The 25,369-nt window shown below is 35.8% G+C and overlaps 1 protein-coding gene across 1 annotated transcript in view; it reads right to left on the bottom strand.

Annotated features, from left to right (window-relative positions):
- The window catches only part of VWA8 (von Willebrand factor A domain containing 8), a gene marked incomplete at its 5' end in the record, with an annotated part of 184,294 nt that overhangs the window by 72,499 nt on the left and 86,426 nt on the right, over positions 1 to 25,369 (bottom strand). Inside the window, 5 exons of the mRNA XM_080376822.1 lie at positions 6,430 to 6,581; positions 12,015 to 12,220; positions 14,141 to 14,260; positions 15,554 to 15,689; positions 16,349 to 16,424. Coding sequence (XP_080232948.1) covers positions 6,430 to 6,581; positions 12,015 to 12,220; positions 14,141 to 14,260; positions 15,554 to 15,689; positions 16,349 to 16,424 — 690 coding nt within the window. The remainder of the gene's footprint in view (positions 1 to 6,429; positions 6,582 to 12,014; positions 12,221 to 14,140; positions 14,261 to 15,553; positions 15,690 to 16,348; positions 16,425 to 25,369) is intronic.

Raw genomic sequence — 25,369 nt, 5'->3', positions numbered from 1 at the left:
TCAGAAAACAGTCAAACAGTCAAGTCACTAGACTAAATGTCAGTTTCTCCATAAACAGGAATTTTATTTCAGGCTTCCATTTGTATTTCAAAATTATTTGTTGGCAAAATGTTGGTTATGTCTTGAGCCAAAACTGTCTTATGTGCAAAAAGAAACTAGAGACTTTTTTTTTTTTTTGCTATGTGACCCCAAGTAGCATAATCTCTGATATGCCTATAATCAGTAATAATTGGTTCCCATTAGCTTCATGGAACAAATGGAACATCAACTTCCACAAGGATTTGGACTTGAGTTTTGATTCCTTACATATTACTGCCATGGACAACATCCTAGAAATCAACAGGTTCACTAATAATCATGAAAACTTACTAAATCCTAAACCAAAACATATGTTAATAACTAGCTCTAACCAAATACCCTGCTTTATATAGCAACAGAATTAAGATTGCATTCCCAAAGAAAGAAAATATTTCCATTCTGTTTCAGCTTTCTGGAGATTTGCTTTGCTAATAGTTCCTCTCTTCCCTCAGGAAAACTGATTTCTCCTTTCTCCTAGATTCTTGAGGTTTTGTTCGCTTCCCTATTTCTGAATGATTTAGCTTCCCTGAGGCAGCAGACCAAGTCATCACAAACAGCAAAGAGGATGGAAAGATAGATCAGAATTTAAGAATAAACAGCAGAATTCATAATACAGGGTTCTTTGTCAAAAGTTATTGGGATCTTATTCTTCCAGGGCCGGACAACTCTTTTTTTTTTACTCCACCTCACTGCTCTCTCACATAAATCTGGTCTAAGAAAAAACAAGAACTGAAGAAGCCAGTAGCATTACAGGCCTTATAACCAGTCTGCCTCCTGAATGATTTTTCAGGAGATCATGAGGGTGCAGAGGGACTGGAACAATATGCCCACACTGAAAACATATAGCTCTTAACAGTTTTCCTCTACAGAAAATATATGATACGCCATGAAGGAGGGAAATCACCTTTTATTCCCAGGACTGAAAAGTTTTGAAAATAACATGAAGTGACAGTAGTAATAAAAAGCTTCACTAGGCACTCCTGGCACACTGCTGTATCTCCAACTAATTAACCGAACAGCGTTTACATAAAAGGCAGACAGAATACCATGGAAATGCTACCACTGGCAAAAATCTGCAAAGCAAAGAGATCTAATGGGTGTAAAAAGTGCAGTGGCTGTGTAAGAATGGTATTGAAACTCCACTGCTCTCTCCAGCTGGGTGTACAGAGTGATCTGTCATTTTGGCTTTTCTCAAAAGCTGGAAAGGGTTTCTAGAACAGAAGAACTACACAACAGACAGCAGTGATCTTGTAAGAAAGCTGTCATGCTTAAACCCAACCAGCAACTAAGTACCAAAAAGACAATTGCTCACTCCCCTCTTCCTCAGTGAGATGGGCAGGAGTATCAGGAAAAAGTAGAACCCATGGGTTGAGATGAGAACAGTTTAATAATTGAAATAAAGTAAAATAAAATGTTATTGTTATCATCATCATTATTATTATTCTTGAAAAGTGAAAAGAGAGAGAGGAATAAAATGCAAGAGAAACAAGAGGTGCACAATACAACTGATCACCACACACTAACCGATGCCCAGCCAGTCCCTGAGCAGCAATCGACAGCCCCCAGCCAACTCCACTCAAAACATACTGAGCCTGACGTTCTATGGTATGGAATATCCCTTTGGCTGGTTCGGGTCACCTGTCCTGGCCCTGCTCCCTCCCGGCTCCTTGTGCCCCTGCCCACCGGCAGAGCACGGGAACTGAAGAGCCCTTGCCTTAGGGTAAGCACTGCTCAGCAACAGCTGAAACATCCCTGTGTTATCAACATTATTCCCATTCTAAGTCCAGAACACAGCACTGTACCAGCTACTAGGAAGAAAATTAACTCTGTCCCAGCTGAAACCAGGACAAAGGCCAAGACTTAAAAGCAAATTCTAAAGAATTATTCTTAATCAGTTCTTTGATTATGGATCTGTGAAAGCCTGCTGCTTAAGATAAATTTAGAAAAAAAATATTCTGTTTATTTACTCTTAATTTTATATCCTGGCTTTCTACAAGATCACTTCTGTCCATCAAATGGTTATGTAAGCAGGTACTTTACTTAGTAAAGGTGATTGCACAGGACCTACAGCTGATGGAGCAATTCTACAAAAAATTATTTAGCCTGATCTTCATGCACAGCAGTCTAAGGGGAGACAATCTGTCAAAAGATAATACTCTAGTGGCTTCTGCTGCTGGAAAACTTTTCAAAGTGACACCTACAAAAACCGATATATTTTCATTTTTACCCTTTTGATCTTAGAAAATAAATTCATCTTAGGCTAATAAAAAATCCACCAAACAACTGTGTTCAAGAAGTCAATAGAACCTGCCTTATAAAGTTATTTATTTAGCTTTCTGAGAACATATTGGAAAATGGCTACAAATCTTGTAAGACTGAAGTTCCACTGAATGCAAATTCTCTACAGCAGCTATCGTACTAATACAGCTGTGGATGTGAACTATGACAGACATTAAAGCTGCTTAATATGTGATCCTGTAAACCAGCTCAGTGCTGGCACAGAATGTATTGTTCAACGACTTCAGTAACAGCCTGTGCTCTATCTAGCTGAAAAGACCTCCATCCAACCTAATTTTTTTGGACTTGAGTATGATACAGTATAAACCAGGAAAATTCCTTACAAACCAGACCTCCATACTTTATCTAAACATCTTTTGATTAAAAATAGGAGTAGACATACAGAACAGTCTTATGTTAGGCCTTGCATTCCCTGACAGTCTGCACAAAGTATAATTGTACATGAAGAAAGATAATGAGTTAGTACAGTAATTCATTTTACCCATAATGTCTTGCCAAAGCACCATCGACAAGCCAACTACTTTACACACAATATTGATAAAAAATATAAACTAGTGGAAAGGCAATAGTAGGAGAGACAGACAATATCATGATGTTATAACCTGACAATACTGGACATGTCAGTCGCTTGCAGAATGGTCATTCTATTTGGGGAAAAAAAAAAGACACCTGAAGGTGAAGGAAATAAAAGTAAAGCATTACTTTACAGGTCTATTATATGATACTAATTTTGGAAATTAACCAATTAGCAACTAAAAATTATCTCTTGAAAAAATAATTACTGCAAGAATTCTTTTCTAAACGGTCATTAGACACCACCTAATCTTTCCTTCCAAGTTTAGATATATTAATTCTAGAATCTAAGCTAAAATTCCCATAAGGGTCACTGATAAGAGTCTTCTAAATTTCCCCTGTAATTTCAGCTGGATACAACCCTTAAAGTTCTTTCAGTTGAGACCCTGTATTGCAGTGTGTTGCTCATATGTCTCATGTTTTTGTTCCTGCATTTTCAGCACTTTTATTTCAGCAGCAATTTAAATAGTTCTGATTTATTATTTTCTTTTAGATGAAGTAATAGGTGACAGACTTCTCCAAAACTTATTGAAAGAAAATAAGGATTCACAAATCATTTGATCCAAGACATACCAGAGAGCACCTGTATAAAGGAGTCAGCAACTCGGTATAATGATTTTCCTGTCCTGGAATCTCCTGGAAATGCTTCTGTATTGCAAAACTTCTTAATTGTACAGGATTTGTATTATTATCAATAGCAATGATTTTGCTGCAGATATGACTAACATCCTCAGGCAGGATAGGTTTGCAGTATTTGCCTAGTTTTCACATTAATTAATATAATCACTAAGCAATGTATTATGCAAGTTAATAGGTCTTAATAGTCTTGCAAATTAAGACTGGGGCAGAGAAGTAAACCTCTGTGGGGGTATGCTGCTTTCACCAGGACACTGTAGAAATCACACTTAAAAAGCCTTCAGATTGCTAACTTGTAAGAGACTATAAGCAGGTAGGAAAACAAGCTTAAAATTGAAAGTGATCTTGACAAATCAGAGGACAAATATGGTAAAAAATACAAGACGGTAAGAAAAATGTAATTATGAAGGAAGTTGGTGAAGATAGGGTAAGCACTATACAGGGTTCTGCAGAAAGGATCTGGAAGTTCATATTTAGAAAATTAGACATGAATTAAACATTGCAAGAAACACAGACATACTGGGGTTTTGAAAAGGGACTGATGAATGAAATACATCTCAGTTACTATACTCTTGTATTAGTATACTCAGCCCCAGCAGAAACTAACCTGCCCAGTTTCACCCACAATGCCTAATGACAGGCATGAATCAAATGGAGAGGGGGAGCATAAATGAAAAATAAAAACAACCAGAGGGCTTAAAAAAGGGGAAAGATTGAGAGAAATGGATGTGTTTAATCTAGAGGTGACTTCCTAATTGCAAGGATATTTAGAAACAAGACTGACTTGCTTTAGGAGGTTATAGTATTCCATCTCTGAAGGTTTTTAGACATGAATCATGACAAAAAAATCAGATAAGGAGTTTTTTAGATTAACTTGCATCTTTCCTGAAGGAAGTGGGATGGACTAGATTAGTACCATTATCCTACATTCATATTCCTGGAAAACAATATAGAGGAGATCAGTGCTCTAGTTCTAATCATGTTGCAGCTTTGGGAAGCACCTTTTCTGCAGTGGTCCAAAACCCATACCCAATTACCTCAATGTGTCATCACGGGAACTTGCAATATGGGCTGGAACAGATGTGAAGAGAAAATCTAGACGTTCTTTTACCCCAGGGCAGGATCAACTGTGCCTAAACCATTCCTGAAAGATGTGTCTAACTCAAGGTGATCCACCTGTGGCTTACAAGCTCCACAGCGTTAAATCTCATGAGGAAGGCTATCTTAGAATGGAGAAGTAGGAAAACCTGACATGCTAGCTGTGCTGGATCCAAGTGAGATAATGAGACCAAGATTCCTGGATCATCAAAACCAGGTGGTCAGCCTACTCCCAATCTTGCATGGTGAGAGCTAAGAAAAAGTTGCTTTTATCAACTGTGTGTAAACTGCTCCTGTAGTTTCTCCTCCTCTGGGCCTTCAGAGTAGACAGTATGTGCTGATAGCGGCCAGTCAAGTGAAATCTTTGATCAGCATCTTGTGGGAGCCTTCTAAGTCTGTCATCCTTGGTGTAATCTGTCCTATAAAATCTCAGTGATGGATTCAAAATGATCAGGTGATTATCCCTAATTCAATATGATCAGATCTTCCTTCTATTTTCTCAGTTCTAGATTGAACAGTCCGTCCCCAATTCCAGCAGCCTCTCTCTTATGTTTCCTAAACCCGTGATCTTATTACTAAAGACTCCTCTCCAACCCAACCATGTAAACCCACGTCCTACTTCTAAAAAGTTAATGAAGTGCAAATTTCTCAAAAACTATGACAAACATCATAATTCTTTAAAATAGAAATTACCAAGTGACTTTTAGCAAAGAAACTATGGCAAAAGTTTCAAGTGTGTACTGTCAATTTGATAGACACTGTAGTTGTTCAAGTACTGGTTCCCTAGGCATGAAATTCTTCTGTCATCAAAATTGGAAGGTACACCTTAGTCATTAAACTGCCAATCTTCTTTTAATAGTTATACGTAGGATGTTAGATATGATAACAGTGGTGCTCCAACAGGAGAAACCTACACATGGACACCTAATATCAAGGCATCATGTCATAAGAATCAGTCCTTCCTTAGCAAACATACTTTTTTTTATGTCCCACAGGAAACTCAATTTTCCATATATCCATAAAGCTTTCTTGACGAAAGGGAAATATTTGTTTCTCCATAAATCAATTATGTATTTGAGCTCAAGCCACAGTAAGTTTTCTGATTGCTTTTATTGCTTTTCATTCTGATCTACTTAAGCCTGTTACCTGTGAATGAGTTAAATCTGTTTCATAATCTAGTTTAGTCTTTTAAAAAAAAGCTATTTTGAGTCTAACTCTGAAAAAAGTATATGGTGTAACATGTCAACTGGTAACATAATTGAAGAATAATAGATATACAGACACATACAGAAATGTTTACATGCATGATCCTATTCTGCAGCAGTATTTTTTAGAGCCTTTTGTGAGTATCAAAGACAAAATCCCACTACCGCTGAAGACAACTTATTTTTTTTCTTGCTACTAATTTAAGTGATAAACAACTGGACAGAAATGTGTTGCAATTCAATTAAAAACACAGGAGAAGAAACAAGTATTTCCCTTTATTAATATATATCCATTTACCATACAAGCTATCCATATGTACATGGACATTAAAGATTAAATACTAGTAATAGCAAATACTCTATCTTAAAGTAGTTTATATTGTTGTAACTTATTTAAAGGAATATAAACTTGAACCAGAGGAGGACTGATTTCAAGTATTCCAGGTTGTTTTAAAATCAGTTAGCAGCAAGATAACACACTATAAAAAAGTGACCGCGAGAGATCTGTCTTCTTAATATATGTATCTTATGTTATTCTTACTCCTTGGCCAGCTGTACATTGGTCGGTTTTGCTCCAATAGGTATCCCATGTTTGTGCAAAGTGCTCATCAAAATTTCACGCATTTCATTGTTGTAGGAGTCAAAGTCAAATACATTTCGAACAACATTTGCAAGTCCTTCAGTTGGAAATTTCTGTGAAGAAACAAAAAAACCCCAAATTGCTTTTACTGGGTACCTGTTAAGTTACAGCATATTATTAAATACTTCTAAAATGAACAGTTATAACAGTAACTTTGCTCAACTTAGACAAGTGCTCAAGTAATCATTTTTTTATTATTTTCCAGAAGGTACGTTGCTTTACGTCAAAATGAAGCTACTGAAACTTAACCTGAACTAAACAAACAAGCAGGAGACAGTTATTTAAATACTCAACATCATTCATGTTTTCAAGAACTGTTTGTGTTATACACATAACAAAATGTGTAATCATTGGAACATCTAATTAAATATAACCTGTATTTTTTCAATTTAGAACTGCTTTCTACTAGTAGCAAAGATCTGACAAAAAGATATACATTCTTATAATTCAACTACACAATTCATTTAAGATTTCTGATTCTTAACATTGCATACAGAAAAGCAGAAGATAATCTGCTTGCTTACTAAAAATGACTTGAGGCAATGATGGGGTTTAGTAGAAACACAAATTTATTTAAGATTTGCAAACATTGTTTTCTTAGTGAAGAATACTACTTGAAATGTGCTGTGTACATTAAAAAAATAAAAAGTTTATCAGAGTTTCACTAGTATTTCCAACAATGGAAGTTTTGCTACTGAACTGGACTGATGATTTAAGGCCAGTGTGCTCTTCCAGGTTTCAGAACAACCACTCACATATTGCCACAGTTTTTAATTACTGTTCTGCAAGAACAAAACACATTTTCCTGCCTCTCATTTGCTTGCCATTATGACTTAGAAGCCAGTGAGACTTAAAAGCCTTGACTGCACAGTCAATTAAACTGATGTAATAGGAATAAACTGCCCTGCACTAGATACTACAGAAAACTTGGTCAAATGCTTCAAATATTATCTGATATTCACTAGTATTCCCCAAGCAGTCCATGGTTTTCTGAATCATTGCATAACTTCTGGCATCAATATCCTTCTCACCAGTGAATTGCCTCAATAGCTCCATGCCTTTTGTATCAGTAGGACATCATAAAAAAATTATTTCCACAGCTACAACTGATCACTGCTGTCAATAAAACCTGATCTGAACACAAGCTACTTTTCAAAACGCCCTCTACTTCAGTTATTAAAAACATCACAACTCTCTTGTTTCAATCAGAACAAATCCAACCATTTTTTTATGACTGCCTGGACAACTGCTTACTAAAGAAAAGCAATGACAGTTCACTTGAAAAGAAAAGGGGGAAAAAGAAGTTTGAATGTTTGAGTTGAACATTTTTAAAGAATCATTTGGTTTCTATTGATTTTTAAAACCAGATTACTGGAGAAAATATTGATCTCTCATCAGTCTGTCTGGTTCTCATTCATTGATCCTCCCCCTTACAAGTAACAACTCTGTGTGTACCTTAGAGTATTTTCACAGCTTAGATTCTTGACTATTCCTTAAAATAGTAAGTAACATAGGTTTTGCTTTTAACAATTTTATATTTTTATAAATATATATTTTATGCATTATTTGATACAGAGTTGTAACAGAATTTGGCTTGATTACGCATCTAACTTTCCATGAGTACATGTATTGCTGTAGTCTGCTTACAAGCTATCAGCAAAATAGTTTCCTGGTACAAGTACAAAATGTACATTAAGATATGCTAGACACATTGAGGTATATTGTACTTTTACCACTACTCTGAAAACAAAGTGACAAATTATCTGTTATCCAGTCTTGTAATGAGTCCAGATTTTTGTTTTAGACTTCTACCTTGTGTTCTCACTACCACTCACTTCCCTACATACTCTAGTGCTTTCAGATGCCTGCACATTTCCCATCCTTCCAGCACCATCCCAAACGGCCCACTCTGCCCCAACGACACTAACAGATCTCTCCCTACCTGCACATTTCTCTGTGCCCCTGACTTCCCCCTGTACCCTGATGCCTTCTCACTGAACGCTGCCAGTTCTCTCTGCGCCTCCTCAGTTGTCCTGTCAACAGGGCAAAAAGCACTACATCTATGGCTCATCCTGAGCGACAGGCACACTAATTGATTAACCAGTGCTTGTGTCTTTAGTGGGCATCATCTACAGCCAAGCAAAGCAGCTGAATTCTCCCCCTACCTTTTCATTTGCAGGGACACTCATTTCAACTTGTTTCTCTCCGTCACATAGCTGCTGATTTTGACTAAACCAGTGGAAACCTAATTATCTTTGAAAACTGGTAACTGAGATTCACTGTGGTTGGCCAAAAGGGTAAAAGGTTATTATTGATGTGTGTTTGGCAGCAAGAGGAAAAAGGGATAAACCCCGTGATTTGATAAACCTAGTTTCCTTTTGAGATTAAGCTGAACAGAAAGAAGTACTGTCTTAGCACAAAAGCTTATTGAACAGGTCTAAAAGCCTGATTATTAGTAGACTTCAGGTGCAGAAGGCACCTTAGACATTTACTGCTTGAAAACTGTTATACTACTGCCTACTATTAGAAAGCAATCTCAGACACAAACAAGAAGGCCTATGAGAAAAAAATTCTCAGCTTTCTCAATCTCGATAGAGTTAATAAAAAAGCCATTTCCATTTTATCTAGACTAACGTGGCTTGCCTGACTAACATCTGCCAGAGACATCGGGTGAATCTTGACTCTGCAAAACAACGTACAAGAGGTCTCATGAAAACCAGCATACTAGATTGCAGAGAAGCAGTTACAGCATTCACTGGTAGCTATGGGCAGCATATGGTAACCCAATGAAGCAAGAGCAGAGCTTCTCAGCTTGCCCATAAGCCGCTGCTAGTATCAGTACTTTTGACATTTGACACAGTCTGAAAACTGCAGGAGTGCGAGGCCAAAAGGTCACCGGCAACCTAGAGCTGCAAGATTGCTCTTGCAATTTTTGCAAAAATTCCTCATGCAATCTGTAGGGAGAAATAGTTGCAGCAGCGAAGTTCAGCACCTGCATTAGACAACTTTCCCTATGCCTGCAGTTTCAGGTCTTCAAACTACTTTGGTATCTGGAGCTTTATCAAAAAAAACTTTACTTAAGAAAAAGTTAGTATAGAGGCAACCTAACTCTTGAATGCACTGTCTAAGCTACAACTAAATTGTAAACAAAGTTCCCTACTTGCATAATCTTTATGGGAAGATGCTCTTGTAACTACACTGTGGACGCAATCCTATATGTTGAAGATCACAATTAATCAGAGTGCAGAGACTAGCCTAATAATATATTGATGCCACAGTAATGAGAATATTTAACTGACTAGCCCTGATGCTCAGATGCACTCTCAGATAACAGTATTCAACAGCAATTTTTTCTCTAAAACATCTAACCCTTTTTTTCAGAAGCAAAAAATTCCAAAGTTATGTGAAAGAAATCAACGCAATAGTACAAAGAGAGTGGGGCTGTGGAACTGCTGTAAGGGAAATTGTTTAACATCATGACTAACTCCCCTCCTTCCTTCCTAAGGACCAGCCATTTTATTGACTCATTTCCCTCCTTCCTCTTTCTTCTCTACCTGAAGACCTAAAAGCTTCTTACTTTGGAATAGTCACTATGTTTATATTCATTGTTTACATTTGGCTACTCCCAGCCTTTTTTATTATTCAGACTGAACAAGTTGCAGTAAACAAAATGTTGCATCCTTTCAAAGAGACTGGGATCTTGAAAACAAATGTTGCAGAAGAAACTAAAGCTGCATGTTACAAATTTGTTTGGATATTTACACTTGACTTTGCAAGAGGTGAAAACTTAGCAGATGAGAAACTTCCCTGCTGATCTGTGCCCAATGTCCACGTTGAAGTGACCATATTAATCTAATCAAGTGAAGGACACAGAAGCAGAGAGTAAATGCCCTTAAGAAAATTAGGAATGCAGCAATTCCAGTCTTCAATTAGATACTGTTCACAGTCAAAGAAAAAAAGAATTAAGCCCTATGTTTCCACATGGGTTAGTGACAGAAGACACTGCAACTTCAGATTACAGATTACTCAGAAACAGATGATGAAGGAAAGAAGCTAGGAAGGAAGGTAGGGAACAGCCAAAGACTATGAAGACATTCCAGGAGGAGTTCATTTAACAAAAACCCTAAAACATCAGCTTTTCACCAGCACAGCAACTGTTCCTCAAATCTGTAATTTTTCCACTTTCATTTCAAATGTAACTCTGTTTAGACATCAGCATGTACATGCTCTAGCACTTTGGTAAACAAATACCTATTAACTGGTAATTGATCCTAATAAACTATTTTGCTTATGTCTTTTATTTGGATGGATTCCTCAGCTTTTAGATCTGAATTTTGTTAACCCTTAGTAAAAAGTTACAAATATAGCATAATTTTTTTATTGTATTATCGCTGCCACAGTAGCACTGATTTACTTTGTCTCAAGACCTTACTGCAGCCTAGAGACCATTTAGCACAAAAATCTACCCTCCCCAGAGATCCAGATGAACTGAAAATTTTTAAAAGTAGTAATTCTAAGCTAAGTATCTAGATGTCTGTGTATATGGATGAATGTATGTTCATGAGCAGAAACACAAAACCATCATGCAACACTGTTACACTATGTAGTGTTAAACATGGGAACAGTAGATCAAATAATTTGTGAGAAATTATATTCTGATTGTAATAATTACATTAATATTTCCACTAATTAATTTTTCAATCTATGATTCAGTAATTCAAGAAGTAGTCTATAAATTAACAAATCATCAATTTTGTGATTATAAACAGAACAAAATAAAAGCACTGCTATTTAAAAAGAATATTAAGATAGTTTATATTGCAAATACTTCAGACAAAGGGTATCCTTCAATTTATAAAGACAGAAGTCAGGCTCTAGTGTAATCTTTTTTTTTTTTTTTTTGAAAAAAGACCAATATTAAATCAGAATTCACGATTTTACAGTTAAAATGTAGGAAGCAGTCATGGATCCTAAGCACCTGTTTGCTAAGTTGTTATCCATCTGACATTTTCCTTAGAAAAATTCCACCAGTGATGTATTACTGTTACGCAACAGGAACTTATTTTCTCCCAGGAAATTATTAAAAAGAAGAATTTTACAGCAGCATAAAGTGAACAGTTGCACTCTCCTGAAAGTATTGTATGCTGAATATGGAATTTTATAATGAAGGCTACTATGAACATTGCATACTGTATTCACAGTATCAATCTGAGATTTTCTTACATAATAGAAAAACAGACACTCAGGGTTTTTTTTATATCTATAAATAAACATACAGAAAAAATACCTGCCTGTGTACATCTGTGATTATTACCCTCAGACTATCTGAACATCTGAATATGGTGATTCCTTCAAAATACAAAACTTTTCAAAACAATGACATAAAAATGCATGAACAAATAATGGCATCTTTTTCTAAAACTTTCAAGCATTAAAAAATTAGTAGTGATGAACTCAAGTTTTTAATGAAATCTGACATACTATACCTGTAAATGTTTTACAATATTCACAACTTCTCTAGTTGAATAGGGATAGTTAATAATTCCTTGGTCAGCTAGGCTCCTGAGTTCTCCAAAAGCAGCCACCAGTTTCTGAAGAATTGGCTCTGGAACATCAGGACCATACTGTCTAAGCATAGCCAGTTCAGACTGTGGTTTGGGATTATCAACAGCATGGCAACTAAAAATGTCCCCTAAAAAGAAAAAAGCATACAGTTAAGTAACTTATAAAGAGATGGCATCACAACAGCCCCTTTAAGTTTCATACAGCACCTTAAATGGAAAAGCAATGGCTCAAGAGGATACAAAGTACCTGATTGTTAACACAAAACAAGACAAAAACTACTTTGAAAAATGTAAAGGACAAACTTGCTATGAAGAACATTGAGGTTCCCAGAAACATGGAGTTGTCTCTTGCCATTTTAATGAAAGTGATCACATGGGAGAAATCTACTTCAAGAATAAATACAAGTCAAATGAATGCAGAAAAAAAGGAAAAAAAAGGTTTAAAGAAAGAGTAACAGGCTGAATAGGACCAATTTGTGAACACCTTGAAAACACCACAGGAGGCAGGGAAATCTTGATATGCAGGAATGCCCTAATGCAAACCCAGGTGAGAGGTCTAGAGGAAATACTTACTAGATTTCTAATTTCCTCTCTGAAATTTAGCAAGATATTCTTTCCATATATTTGCATTTTATTGGTGCTAATAATTTAATGTATAAAACTGAGTTTATTTGTAAAGGGTCCTTTAACAGTTGTACATAACTTTGCAGAAGCATGATTGTATCTTGCTGAAAAAGGACTTGGATTAAAAGCAGAAGAGTCCCTATGCTTGAAAAATAAAATCAATAAAGAACCCCAAAACCCCAACCAAGCCTCGCCACATGGGCTAAAAGCAATAATGCTAGGATGATCAATTTTACTTAAAGGGTCCATGCAAGGAAGGAAATCGGGTCATGCAAAAGAAATAAGGTATACTAAAACATCTTGGGGCAATATAGCTGGGTGAAATTCAGAGCCAATGAGCCTCTGACAAGGAACACCCATTCACGGGGAACTACATTTGTAAAACAAAAGCTATCATGCAATATGGAATTGGGTTTGCACCTGCTTTTATGAGTACATTATTATTTCTTGCAGAATAAGCATTATGGCCAAATCTAACAGATAAAACCACATAAATTAAGGTGCCTGCACATAGATGGCTATGCTAACATAGATAACGCAGTCAGTAGAGTCTGGAGGGCTATTCAGTTTGTAGCCCTGGTGTAACACTGCCAAGCCTTTGTCTAAGTCCCGCTTAGTCTAACACTGGACTACACAGGCCAGTAAATTCTTTGTCCCTTGCTTGTACACAACATAAATTCTTGCTTTTGCTGTAGGATGAAGCTGTGGGGAATCTTTGTTGATACACCGGATTTTCAGGACCTACCAAGAACTTTCTGAAACGAGGTTGTTGTGGATATGAAAAACTTTGATGTGAAATTTGGACAGCCTTATCTGAAACTAGGATGAATTCAGTATCTTGTCAAATATATATATATTATAATAAGGCCTATCACACATGGCCATGGGCATGGAGAGGCTAACGAGGATTAATAAGCTGGTAGCACAGTGCTAACATCAAAAAAATGGACAGCAGCCTCCACTGCTGAGAGGAGAGAAAAGAACCATCCATCAAGCTCCCATCTCCTGTACTGAAGAGAACAGCACCTGGCTTGATATAGGGGGAAAAAAATGGTGAGCTGTTGTGTTAACCACTGATGTCAGGTATCAAGCTGCTTATAGCTCATGTTTTTGCTGTTATACACTCATTAATGAAGATTTCTTGTAACCTTGCCTGTCTGCTGTGTTTGTCTAGACCCCATAAAACAAAATAGTTGTAACACAGATAACCACATATAGCTGCTCACTTCAGGACAAGTTTGGGCATTTTTACTAAGATATGTAAAGTTAGATGTTAGTCTTCAAGCTGAATCTCACCTCTAATGTCTTATGTAAAACAAAGTATCAATATGCAAAAGGACTCCTTCTCCTCATGAAATCTAATGAAAACAGTTATTCCGTTAATCAATTCTATTAAAGATGACCATTTAATATGAATCACTTACCTAATGTGCCAAAAAAGTCATTACCCAAGAAAGGAAATCCAGGTCTATTTGCTAGAACAATCATTCTAAAATCAGGATGAATAACTATTACGTTTTCTCTCCCCTCTACATGAGCCTGATCTGGAAAAGAAGTGAAGTTTATTAATTGCATATTTAAGCTTTATAATTATGAATTAATTAAATGAACATAATTAGATTAGAAGAATTCTTCCAATCTAATTATTTTCTTCTTAGAATTAAAAGAACAGTTACAAAAAAGGCTCAATAGCTTCTTAGCTTGTCATTCAACTATGGGTGTTCTAGGTTTCATTTTAAAGTTTCATAATCTGTTTTATGAAAATTTAACCAAAGTGTTTCATTTTAAAAAACATAAAAATGCACCCACTGTTCTTGGAGTGGGGACTACCTATCCTGTTTATATTTAATTTCACCAAAATGTTGAAGCCAATGGTGGATAAAACGTTTTGTGTTTTTATATAGATCTAGGAACACAGGACTGAAAATCCTCCTGGTTATTACAAAAAACTGTGAGAAACCAGACATACATGATTTCACACATGTGAAGACACTGTTTCTCCACAACGACTCAGACTGGCCCCAGTTGTTCCCTTGCAGTATGTTTCCAGTGGCACATGGTGTTTGGGGGAATCATTTTACCTCCTCTAAAAAATTAGAGTAATAATTGTGGCTGGATAGCAAGACATTTTAAAAAATGCCCACCTACAGTTTATAATGACAAGCAAAACTCAAGTGTTGTGCCATGTGAGTGCTGAACGATTGCTCCACTCATACTTCAACTTGTTCCCAATACTGTTAAAAAGAAACTAATTACGTATAGCGTCTACTAACATCAAGAGGGCATTTCACACATGGTCTTTCTTTGAAATATAATGAAAAATATTTAGCTCCTACAATTCACATGAATTAAATTCCATTAAATTATAAAATACTCTCTTCCTGCAGGATATATTTAAGTAATATAAGGATATGCAATATTTGATTAGATTAAACCCTTAACAATTCAACCTTAGATATACTCATATCTTCAATTTCAGATCTGATCAAATTATAACTGTCCAGATGGGCATAACCAAGATCATAATTTGGTCAACTATGTCTTTATTTCTTATGGTGAATGAGAAGCAGAGAGGTCAACTTACAGTTCATTGGTCTGCGTTTTTCTTTTTAAATTTTTTAGTGAAATTCACAAAAACACTTATTTAAGAAAACCTTTGTGACTATTGCAAAAGTAGTAAAGAAAATGACTGTAAATTCTTTAATTGTTAACCTTTTACCATCAAGTACTTTTTCCATTTGAACTCTTTTGGGTCTCTACCTAGTAATGTTATTGCTGAAAACCAGAAACATGCTGCATTTTACTGTAAATAATCAAAACGCTTTCTACCTACTTACTGGCAACAATTCGCCTTCCATCTGACAAAACCATTTCCCCACTTTCTACTAAAGTTTTTAAGATACAGGTAACATTTGTTGGTGCTTTGTCTGCTTCATCAATTACCAAAATACGTCCAAACTTCACTGCTTTCACCTACAAGAGAAAAGAATCAAAACATCAGAACCTGCAAACTGCATTACTGATTTCTCAGTCAGCAGCAGTGACATCTCAGGGGCACTGAGACAAGAAAGGGACTCAGAACAGACTGAACTGAGGCAGAGAGAAGAGGAGGCAGGTGACACAAGAAAGGTAGGTGGTTTTGTTTCTTAGGATAGGGACAAAAAGGTCTGTACTAGGGAGGGAAGTGAGAAGCCTGACTGAGAATGAACTGGAGTGCTAACAGAGAAGTGCAAATGCAGTTTGCATCTCAACTGTCAACATGTAGCTGAAAGAACTGAAGAATGGCTGCAACAGCTGCCTGGAGTCCAACTTTGCAGGTAGGTGTGAGATGATATAAAGGAGAAGGAAGAAAATACCACTCTACCAGTTAGAATGTGTCAGGTTAATACTAAATTATCTTCCATACTCATTCTGTGCGTGCAGATTCCCAAGACTATCATCTTAAATCACATTCAGCACAGCAAACGTGGCAAATGTAACCAAAGTAAAAGTTAATGAAATGTTACCACATGACCATGCCATGAAAGGAATCCAATCACAAAGAATTTTCTTATTTGAAAAGCCACCATGTTTAACTACTTGTTTTAACTGAAAAACATTTCCAAATATACAATCAAAATGTTACTACTAACCAGTGATGAATCTTCATATATAATAAGACCGTCTTTAACAGAAGGTTGTAGGGTAAGGCTTTGAACGGTGGTATCCCTGAAATGTAGAAAACCAGACAGTATTAACTAAAAATACACAGGAATTTAAGTTACAATAAAATGCAAAATGAATGAATGAAAAACTGAAGGGTCTCTTCTTTTCTAAGAGGACAAAAATCCTCATATTTTATTAGGACTTTTGAAAAACTGGAACTGAAAACAACACTGTGCCAGCTTAGTGGTCAAAGGTGAGTATCCCTGTCTCTGCCAGGGCTTTCACAGTAGTTCACAATTTCTCACAAACCCTAGAAATGCAAACACTGAAAAGTGAATTTGTATCTTGTGCATGTAGGCACATTACTACTGCTACTACCACTTCTAGTTAAGCATGCTTAAACTGTCATTTACATGACAGGCAAATCTCCCCAGAAGAGCCAAAGAGGAATTTGCAGTATCATAGACAAATCAGTAACACTTTAATTACTCTTCTCCATGTATCACTAAGAAAAAAAAAAGACTAAAAATACTCATGTGGAATTCTAAAAATAGATTATTTTTATTTCTATCTAAACCATACCAGATGGAATACTTTGTACTAGCACTTGCTACATTTTATATCATGGACAGTGCAAGCTGTTGGATGGGACAGAGGCTTTAATAGCAGAGTATTTATTTTTGAAATTCTATTTGTGTTTGAATGGCTCAAATTATTATTTTTTCCTTCAAATTTTAAATAGCATTAATTAAAATGTCATGAGAACATTCCTTAATCTTCGTTATTTTCATCTACTTCAACCATCACTGAATGTAAAGATAAATAAAAACTAGTTTCAATTCAGAAAGGCCCAGCAACAGACATCACCACACTGGATTTATCTAGACAAATTATGCCCATAACCTAGAGAAAACCCCTCCTGACTGTACAAAATACTTGTCAAAACCTTGGCCAAGATCCGCAAAACCAACCCCATTTACCTTGGGGTTTACAGGGATCAATGAGTTACAGAATAATCCAGGGGTGGGTGATGACAGAAGGTCCCCATGATGCCCACGGTTTCATGGGCAATGGGATATACAACTCAAGCTTAGGGCAAGTAGGCTATGCCATCCCTTTCCCGCTGAATTTCAAAATTTGGATTAGTCTGTGTCAACAGAACAATGGACTACCCATGCGATGAAACCCATCAGGAGAGCCTCACTTATGCTGTTTGGGATCCACACGCTGATGGATAGGTAAGGTTGGTAACCTTTGCATGGCATGTGAGGTTTGATGTAACAAAAATCTCTTACCTTTTCACAGCCATGTTGTGTAACAAAACTGTTTGCTTAAGCTAAGCTGACTCACTGTTCCATATATCCACCTTACTCTAATTTTCTAAGACCTTGTAAAAAACCAATAATACTCTGATAAGCTCCATGAGTACAGGAAATCAAACACAGTACTGTTTGCAGTAAACTATTAAATGGCCAGCTTCTAATTACATTTTTAAACTGAGAGCATAACATGCACATTTCCTTTATTTGAAACTGCTGTCAGCAAGATTTCTGTCCCTAATAACTAATAATTTTCTTGTTTAGCTTTAAACTCATGATTGATTTATCCCAGCATCTCCCATACACAGTAATAAAGCATATGGTGGCAAGAGAGATTTTTGATGTTTAAGCTACTTCACATCTGAACTTTAATCCAGGATGGGAACAGTTACAAAGCTGGGAGCACCTTCACTTCCTTCAACCCCACCAAATGTGGCCTGTCACAAGCAGCAACACTCCCCAAAACAGTTATATTCATATTGTATTCACTTGCAACATATCATTCCTTAAATCACTAAAGTAAGCACTTATCTATTCTCTTAGAAATCCTACCATGGGCATAAAAACAAAGCCTCTGATATCATCCTGCTTGTCTACCCATTTCTACGCTAAGCAAAGAAATCAATAATGAATCAAAAAGTAACAATAAACCTATGATTTTTTCTTCTTGAGCACAGATTATTTAGGGATTGAATTCTCAGACCGTATGTAGCAGCCTACCTCCATTACCAGTTACCATTTCTCGCTCAAATTTATACAGTCACCGATGTAGCAGAATTTTAAAATGTGTAAACCAAATCCTAGAGTATATGAAGGCACGGCCCCAGGTTACTAATTAGTCAGGAATAATTAATGGAAAAATGCTCTAAGGAATAAATTCAAGGAGAAAAAAGAAAGGATTTGTCAAACCTGAATTGTGATCCCTTTAAAGTAATAGAAAGGTGAGAAAATGGGAGGATCTAAGGAAAGCATAGGCCAAGAACAAAGTAAAGGAAGATGAAGCATTACAGGATGTTTTACATATCGTAAATTTGTACTTAGCAGTCAATGCATGAAAAAAGTAAAGTGACCAGAACACGGCAGGAAAGGGAGATCTCTAGTGGTGGTGTGGAAGGGCATAGGTAATGACAGAAGAAAAGATGTAAATGTCAAATGGTGTTTTAATTTAACACAAAATGTGTATTTTACTTTTGGTAAGCTAGTTAATCCTGTGGCTCTGCAGAGACTACTTAGAACTCCCTAACTTAGACTTAGTATCACCAGCAGCCCACACAAATCCTTATGATGATCTCATCCTTCAGGGAAGACAGAATTGACTGTAATTAGGGGGAAATAAACACTAGAATTACAGTTTACTTAAGCGCTATTATAAAAGTTGTATAAATCAGAAAAAAATGCAGAAGGTATCAAAATGAAAGAACAACTGACGTCCTAAATTTAGCTTCTAACTTCTTATTTTATCTGTGGTTCCTTCCTTTCTTCTACTTTACTGTTATTCAGCCCTAATATTTTAAGGAAATATTTCAGGGAATTTGCAATGTATTATAGAAGCTAAGTATACAGCCAAATATTAATTCCATTGGCTTGATGACATAAGTGAATGCAAAGCTCCTGTACTTGCTTAGGCTATTACACTCGGCCATGTATACAAGAATGATTTTGCCAAGGTGAGTACAGATTAATGTTATTTTCCTTTCAGAATCATAAGCCATGTAATTAGATCTCATTAATTTCTGTTCTTCAGAAATGTAACATGACCTAAACACAGTAAAGAATGGCTAAAAATAATTTGCAGCCTTTGGGTTTTTTTCTTCTTAAATTTCCACTTTGTAATTATTTATGTAAATTTAAGGACACTGAAACATAGAGTAATGAAAATATGCTAAGTCTGAAATATTTCTGAACAATATGGTATGCAGATTTTCCTAAATGTAAAATATGTCTGGCACTCAAAACGCTAGACTGTAGAATTTCACTCCCACAGGAAAGGAACTAAAAATTGTAATTGACATTCACTTACTAGTATTAGCATCTTAATATTAACTAGGCTCTAACAAAGACATGAATATCAAACCCTCCTAATTTCATCACATTTGGCACCCAAGATGAAAATAGTTCTGAGAAAGAAGCAAGACTGTGGGAATGTAGAAACGAGTGAGAAAAGCTGTCTGACATACTGTCATCCTACTCAACTGAACTGACTTGTCTTCTGATTGTAAAAGAAAAATATGAAAAGCTCACTAACATCTTTCCTAAGAACGTATTTTTATTTTTATCAAGCAAGCCATCCTCATAAGCTCTCCATAAAAAAAAATAAATTAAAAATCAGAATAAAATAAAGATCTGCTACTCTGCAACTCTTCTGACAGTACCACTCAACTCATAGCAGGACTTCTGAGAATTCTTTTGATGTTTTGTTGTTTATTAGCTCACATTACTGCCTTTTATTTATTTTTTTGCTACTGGTGCATTATTTACCCTAAAGGCAGCCTTTTCTGAGGTCTACAAACTCAAACATACTAGTCTGTGACAGTTACTATTTCTTTGACAGCAATGACCTTCTTTCTGGGGAAGAACTACGAGATGTAGCAGGAGAAATTTCCATCAACCAGAGACTGTTCAGTCCATTCTGTCCCTGTCAATTTACAAGACTTACCAAAATTCCATTAAATAACAGAATTGAAAAAAAATTACTCTAAAAAAGAGGAGAGGAAGGAACTGTACCTGATAGTTATTTTGTTGTTTAGAATAGAATTCGCCTCTACATAAATCCAATCAATGTGTTTCAGCATGTCTTATTCCAATCACGTGAGACAGAAATTTTTTCCCAGGCTCTTTCCAAATGAATATTTGGAGATATTTGGAAGAGCTGAATATCTCTATCAATAGACCTTGAAACAGGGCAGGATGGGAGGCAAAGATGGAAAGAAACTAAATTGACAAGCATTCTGGATATCCTGTTTTGAGAGACAGGAGCTGAAACTAGCCAGGAGGAAAAATTAAGGAACAAAGGAGAATTATGTTCCTCTTCTGAAATTTGTATTAGCTCATCTGGAGGACTCCCTGGCTGAAAGATGCTTCTTTAGAGAAATTAAATCAATGCGTGAAATTCTTCATTAAAAATGCAGTATATGTGACATAACTGCAAATACTCCTTGTATGTTTTGACATTTGTCCTCCCCAGAACACTGAAATGTAAACACCAAACCAGAATTTGATCCATTATACAATTTACTCACTATCATCTAACTTAAAAAAAAAAAAAAAAAGAAAAGATATTACAATGCTTTATTTTTAAGACTTGAGTCCCCAAGGAGACTTATGCCCAAATACAGGACCCAGTGTCTGGACCTCAGTTAACATCAGAGACATCCATATTCACTGGAATTACTCCATCTCGACAAGACTGAAGAATACCTTCCTGGCTTTTGTATGTAGTTACACTGAGGCTGAAAGGGTGAGGGAGTATCTATGGAAGGCAATCTTGTGTTTTAAGAGTTGGTGCTCATGGCAACAAGCTTAGATAAACTAGATTCAGATTTGGCCTTCCTCTTAGTTCTCCAAATAGAACTTCAGGGTAGTTGAAAAAATATTAGAGACAGAACATATGCTCTAATAATTATTGATCTTCATTTCTGCAAGATACCTATCTAAATACCTATGTACATAGAGATATATATATCTTCTCAATTACGTTTCAATCAGACATGAAAATACCCATCTGTTGTGACCTAGTTTTAACAGTATTTGAAAAATAATTAGGCCAACAGCCATCTGAAGTTGTTAATTGGTTAGCTAATTCACTCATGGATTACCCTGGTGAAGAGTAGGCAATCTTAACACAAAGAAAGAATCTGCATGATTTTGACAGTTACAAATGAATTTCTTTAGATAACCTATCACACAGCCATTGCACTGCATGATCTGACCACTGTGTTTAGGAAACTGTGAAATATCTGAAAAGCCAACCAGCTGTCTAATTTCTCTGTTAAAATTACATGTATTTGTTTTAAATCCAAGGAATTATTTGGAGTATAAAGGTACTCATTACTCAGTATGACTGCAGGTGGCAGAACAAAGGCCCAAAGGATTTATATGTTTAATTCAGGATATATGCTTAAATCAAGTCACAGAATTACTTTTACGTGCTCCATCTCTCAAAATGAAATGCAACATTTTCACATGATTTGTTATAACAATGTAAGACATTCACTCACCCCAAATGTAAAATCCATAAATTAAGAAACATGACACCCTACAGCTCCCCTTATTGTGTGTAAGAATACATTTCACTGAGTAAACAGCGAGAAACTGTTAGTTCAGCTTTAGAGGAGAATGAAACAACAGGGTCTTCTAACCTGAGCTATTTCTCCATAACAGCCACACAGCAGGACATTCAAGCTGAATTCAATTCCTACAAAAAGACAAATGAAGTAGCTCTCTAACACCTGGAATCTGACAATAGCAGAGCTAGTCAGCCAGCTTACGAAAAGCTAATGTTGGAAACAGAGACCATTAGCTTGCATGAACTCTTGAAAGGTTTACATTGCAACTCTGTATTGATCAAAAATATATTTAAGAAAAGGGGAAAAAACAACAATAAGAGTAAAAAACCATAAAGACACCTATTTATGCTAGCCAATACATTCGGTGTTTCACAACAAAAAAATGTCATCTTACTGTTTATTTCCAGTCCTGAGCTGTGTAAAGAATAAAGCACATACTATAAGGTTACTGTATAACATTAAAAGAAAATATTATAGGCGCATATATTCATGACTCAAAATCATCAGGAAAAGCTACCTAGCCTTTTTTCATCATGGCTGCCAACAAATAATTACAAACACACACACACACACACACACATCTTCACTGTGTTCAATGGATTCCTCTTAATAAATCAGGGCAGCTTAAGAGCACTTGTCTCAACAACAGTCCACTTCTCTGTGCTTGTTCATTTTTAAAAACAGACCTGCAGAGCTGTATTGGCATTTAAATTGTTTTACATGGTCCTATATTCTTTCAAGAGAAGACAATCAAATGCAATTCTGAGAAGTAGTACACTGTAATTCCACAGTATCAGGTGTTCATCTGTGTCTCGGGCCAAGGAAATTATTCCTTCTGAAACAACTTTTTTTAATTAGGATTGAAAAAATCTCAAGTCAATAAGGCTGAAAGGGTATTTTTAAATGATCTCAATAGGGGAAACAGATAATTAGATTTTATACTGATTACATGTGCTGAAAAAGAGGGAAAGAAAATTAACATCTAAAGATTAACTGACAGTTTGTAGTAAGTATCGCTTGTAGGGATACCATAAGCTCATTTTCCTGCCCCAAACCTCTCTATTAATTTGATTGTTAAAGATCACAGCAAAATCACATTTATTTTAAAAAGGATAACATATGTAAACTCAGTTAATTTTTGGAATAAAAGATCAGCGGATTACTGTAATTTATTAGGGAACTAGAAAAGGCACAACACAAAATGTAGTAGATTTTTAAAATTAATCCTGTATCAGACTTTTACTGTCATCAACCAGAACAAGCACAGTAACTTTGACAGGAAGATGCAATACCATAGGTAAATTCTTTGAAAGGAAATGTAATTAGGAAAAACAGAATAAGGTAGCGTAATATCTTCTAAAATAATAGTAAGATTATCAGAAAATAAATATAATTTGTATAGCAGTTAGTATTTTGTTGACAGTGGTGAAATACCAAATTCATAAGAAAGCTGAATTGCTTTAGCATATATGTCAATGCCCAGAAAAGTAGGAAACATGTTACCTCAGCCTGATATCTCAGACAAGATATCACACGGATAACTACGACTTCATATGGCTAATTTATAACTGAGACAGCATGAAGCCAGAATACATCACGGAGACGTTTCTGCTTAAAAATTGCTCATTATTTACACTCATATCACAACAATAAATAAATGTTCCAGTAGTTATCAAACTTGATCTCATTATAGAATATGGTCTTATTTTTCTTGTTCTGAAAACAATGATGAATCTGAAGCTGTTTCTTAATTCCCTTAACTTTAACTATTGTTCCATACTGACACATTTGGGCGTCAGCTAAGTACAGTGCAAATGGACTCCCCCCACGGAACAACTACTGCTGGATTATCTAATTTTATGAAGGAAAGAAAAACTAATTTTTAACTTTAATTTTTTCTTTCCTACTGACCAATTTTGATTTAGCAAGACATTATTACAGCATACTTAGAATTAGAGCTAAGTGTTGTCATCCAGCTGCTACCTTGCAGATATTGTTGGTAAATCATAGAATCAGAGTGGTTGAGGTTGGAAGGGGCCTCTGGAGGTCATATGGTCCCATCCCCCTGCTCAAGCAGGGCTGCCTAGAGCCAAGGTACTTAGGACTGTGTCCATATAGCTTTTGGATATCTCAAAAATCAAGGTGTATAACGTATACCAAACTTTAAAGAAAAGGTACTGATACAGAAAAGTGAAAATTATGCCCTCCTGAACCAAGCAAATGTGCTACTTGGAACACAGATGTTCTTTCCACAGTTAATTTTTCTTAAAGGGACTACCAAGGCAGAGAGGCTTTTGTTTGCTATCAGAGCAATCAGGAGCAAAACTCATGATGGCAAACAACAATTTCAAAGGGTTCCTGTTGCCAGTTGCTCTTCTGGGCTACCTGAGTTAAAGCCAGTCCAACCCCAGCAGAACAGAGATGGCAGCTTTCACAGGTCTTGAGTTGACACTGTGTTCTGCACAGTATTCTAGTTCTCTTTCGCTGCCTAAATTAAGATTTCAGAAAAGAATAAATTACATCTAATTTTTTTTAAGCTCATGCGTTAAAGACTAGAAGTACATTCTAATGGAAGTTAACACCGTATGACTCCAAATGTCTTCAGCATGTAAAATCTAGCACCTCGTTTATACTAACAGAAACTACTATAAAAAGTGACTGAATTTTACATCTTAAAAAAAAAAAAAAGCCGCCATAAATCAAGCTTGCATCAGAAACAAAAGGATAAATACTGTAGTTCTGTAATACAGTCTACAGAAAAATAGTAAATCCAAGGAGGAGAAATACTTGTAATTAAAATTTAAAAAGCAGCTTGACAGTATAACTTAATTTCAAATAGATGCAAACCTAAGTGTTTACTTGACAATAAATGTCAAGTAAAGGGCATTTTACTCCAGCAAAACCTGTTCTTTATGTGCAATTATTTACTAACTTGATGATAAGTAAAATTGATCTTTTTTTCTTCAATCACACCAAAGGAGCCAACAGTCTAAAGTCCATGATACTTTCTTCTGATGTTTTTATGCAGGAGAGCTGGGAGCTTACATTTTCATATTTATCCATTACTCCCATCAGCACTAAGAAATAATTTTATAGTCTTAACAGGGCATATGTTCTTGTCTGAGTCTTCTCTAAAGCTTTAAATTTTTTTTCTTCCTTCTGTGGAATCTTCTTTGTCCAAGAGACTTCATAATTTAAAGCAATATATTATGAGTTTCATTGAAAGCAATTTTCCTGACTCAACACAATTTGTTTTACAGATCTAAAATTTAGTCTACCAAATTTAATTTCAGATTTTTGTGTAGGACCACTGGTAATTGGTTTCCACATCACTCATGGGAGATGACAAAAGTAGTAGTAACAGCAAGGTTCATAAAATGATGAGGCTCTCCAGGGTTCATGC

Source organism: Falco punctatus (assembly GCF_963210335.1).
Source record: "Falco punctatus genome assembly, chromosome: 2".
In the NCBI taxonomy this organism is placed as follows: Eukaryota; Metazoa; Chordata; class Aves; order Falconiformes; family Falconidae; genus Falco; species Falco punctatus.
The sequence above is the reverse complement of the archived record's forward strand: the minus strand, read 5'-3'. Positions and strand labels throughout refer to the sequence as shown.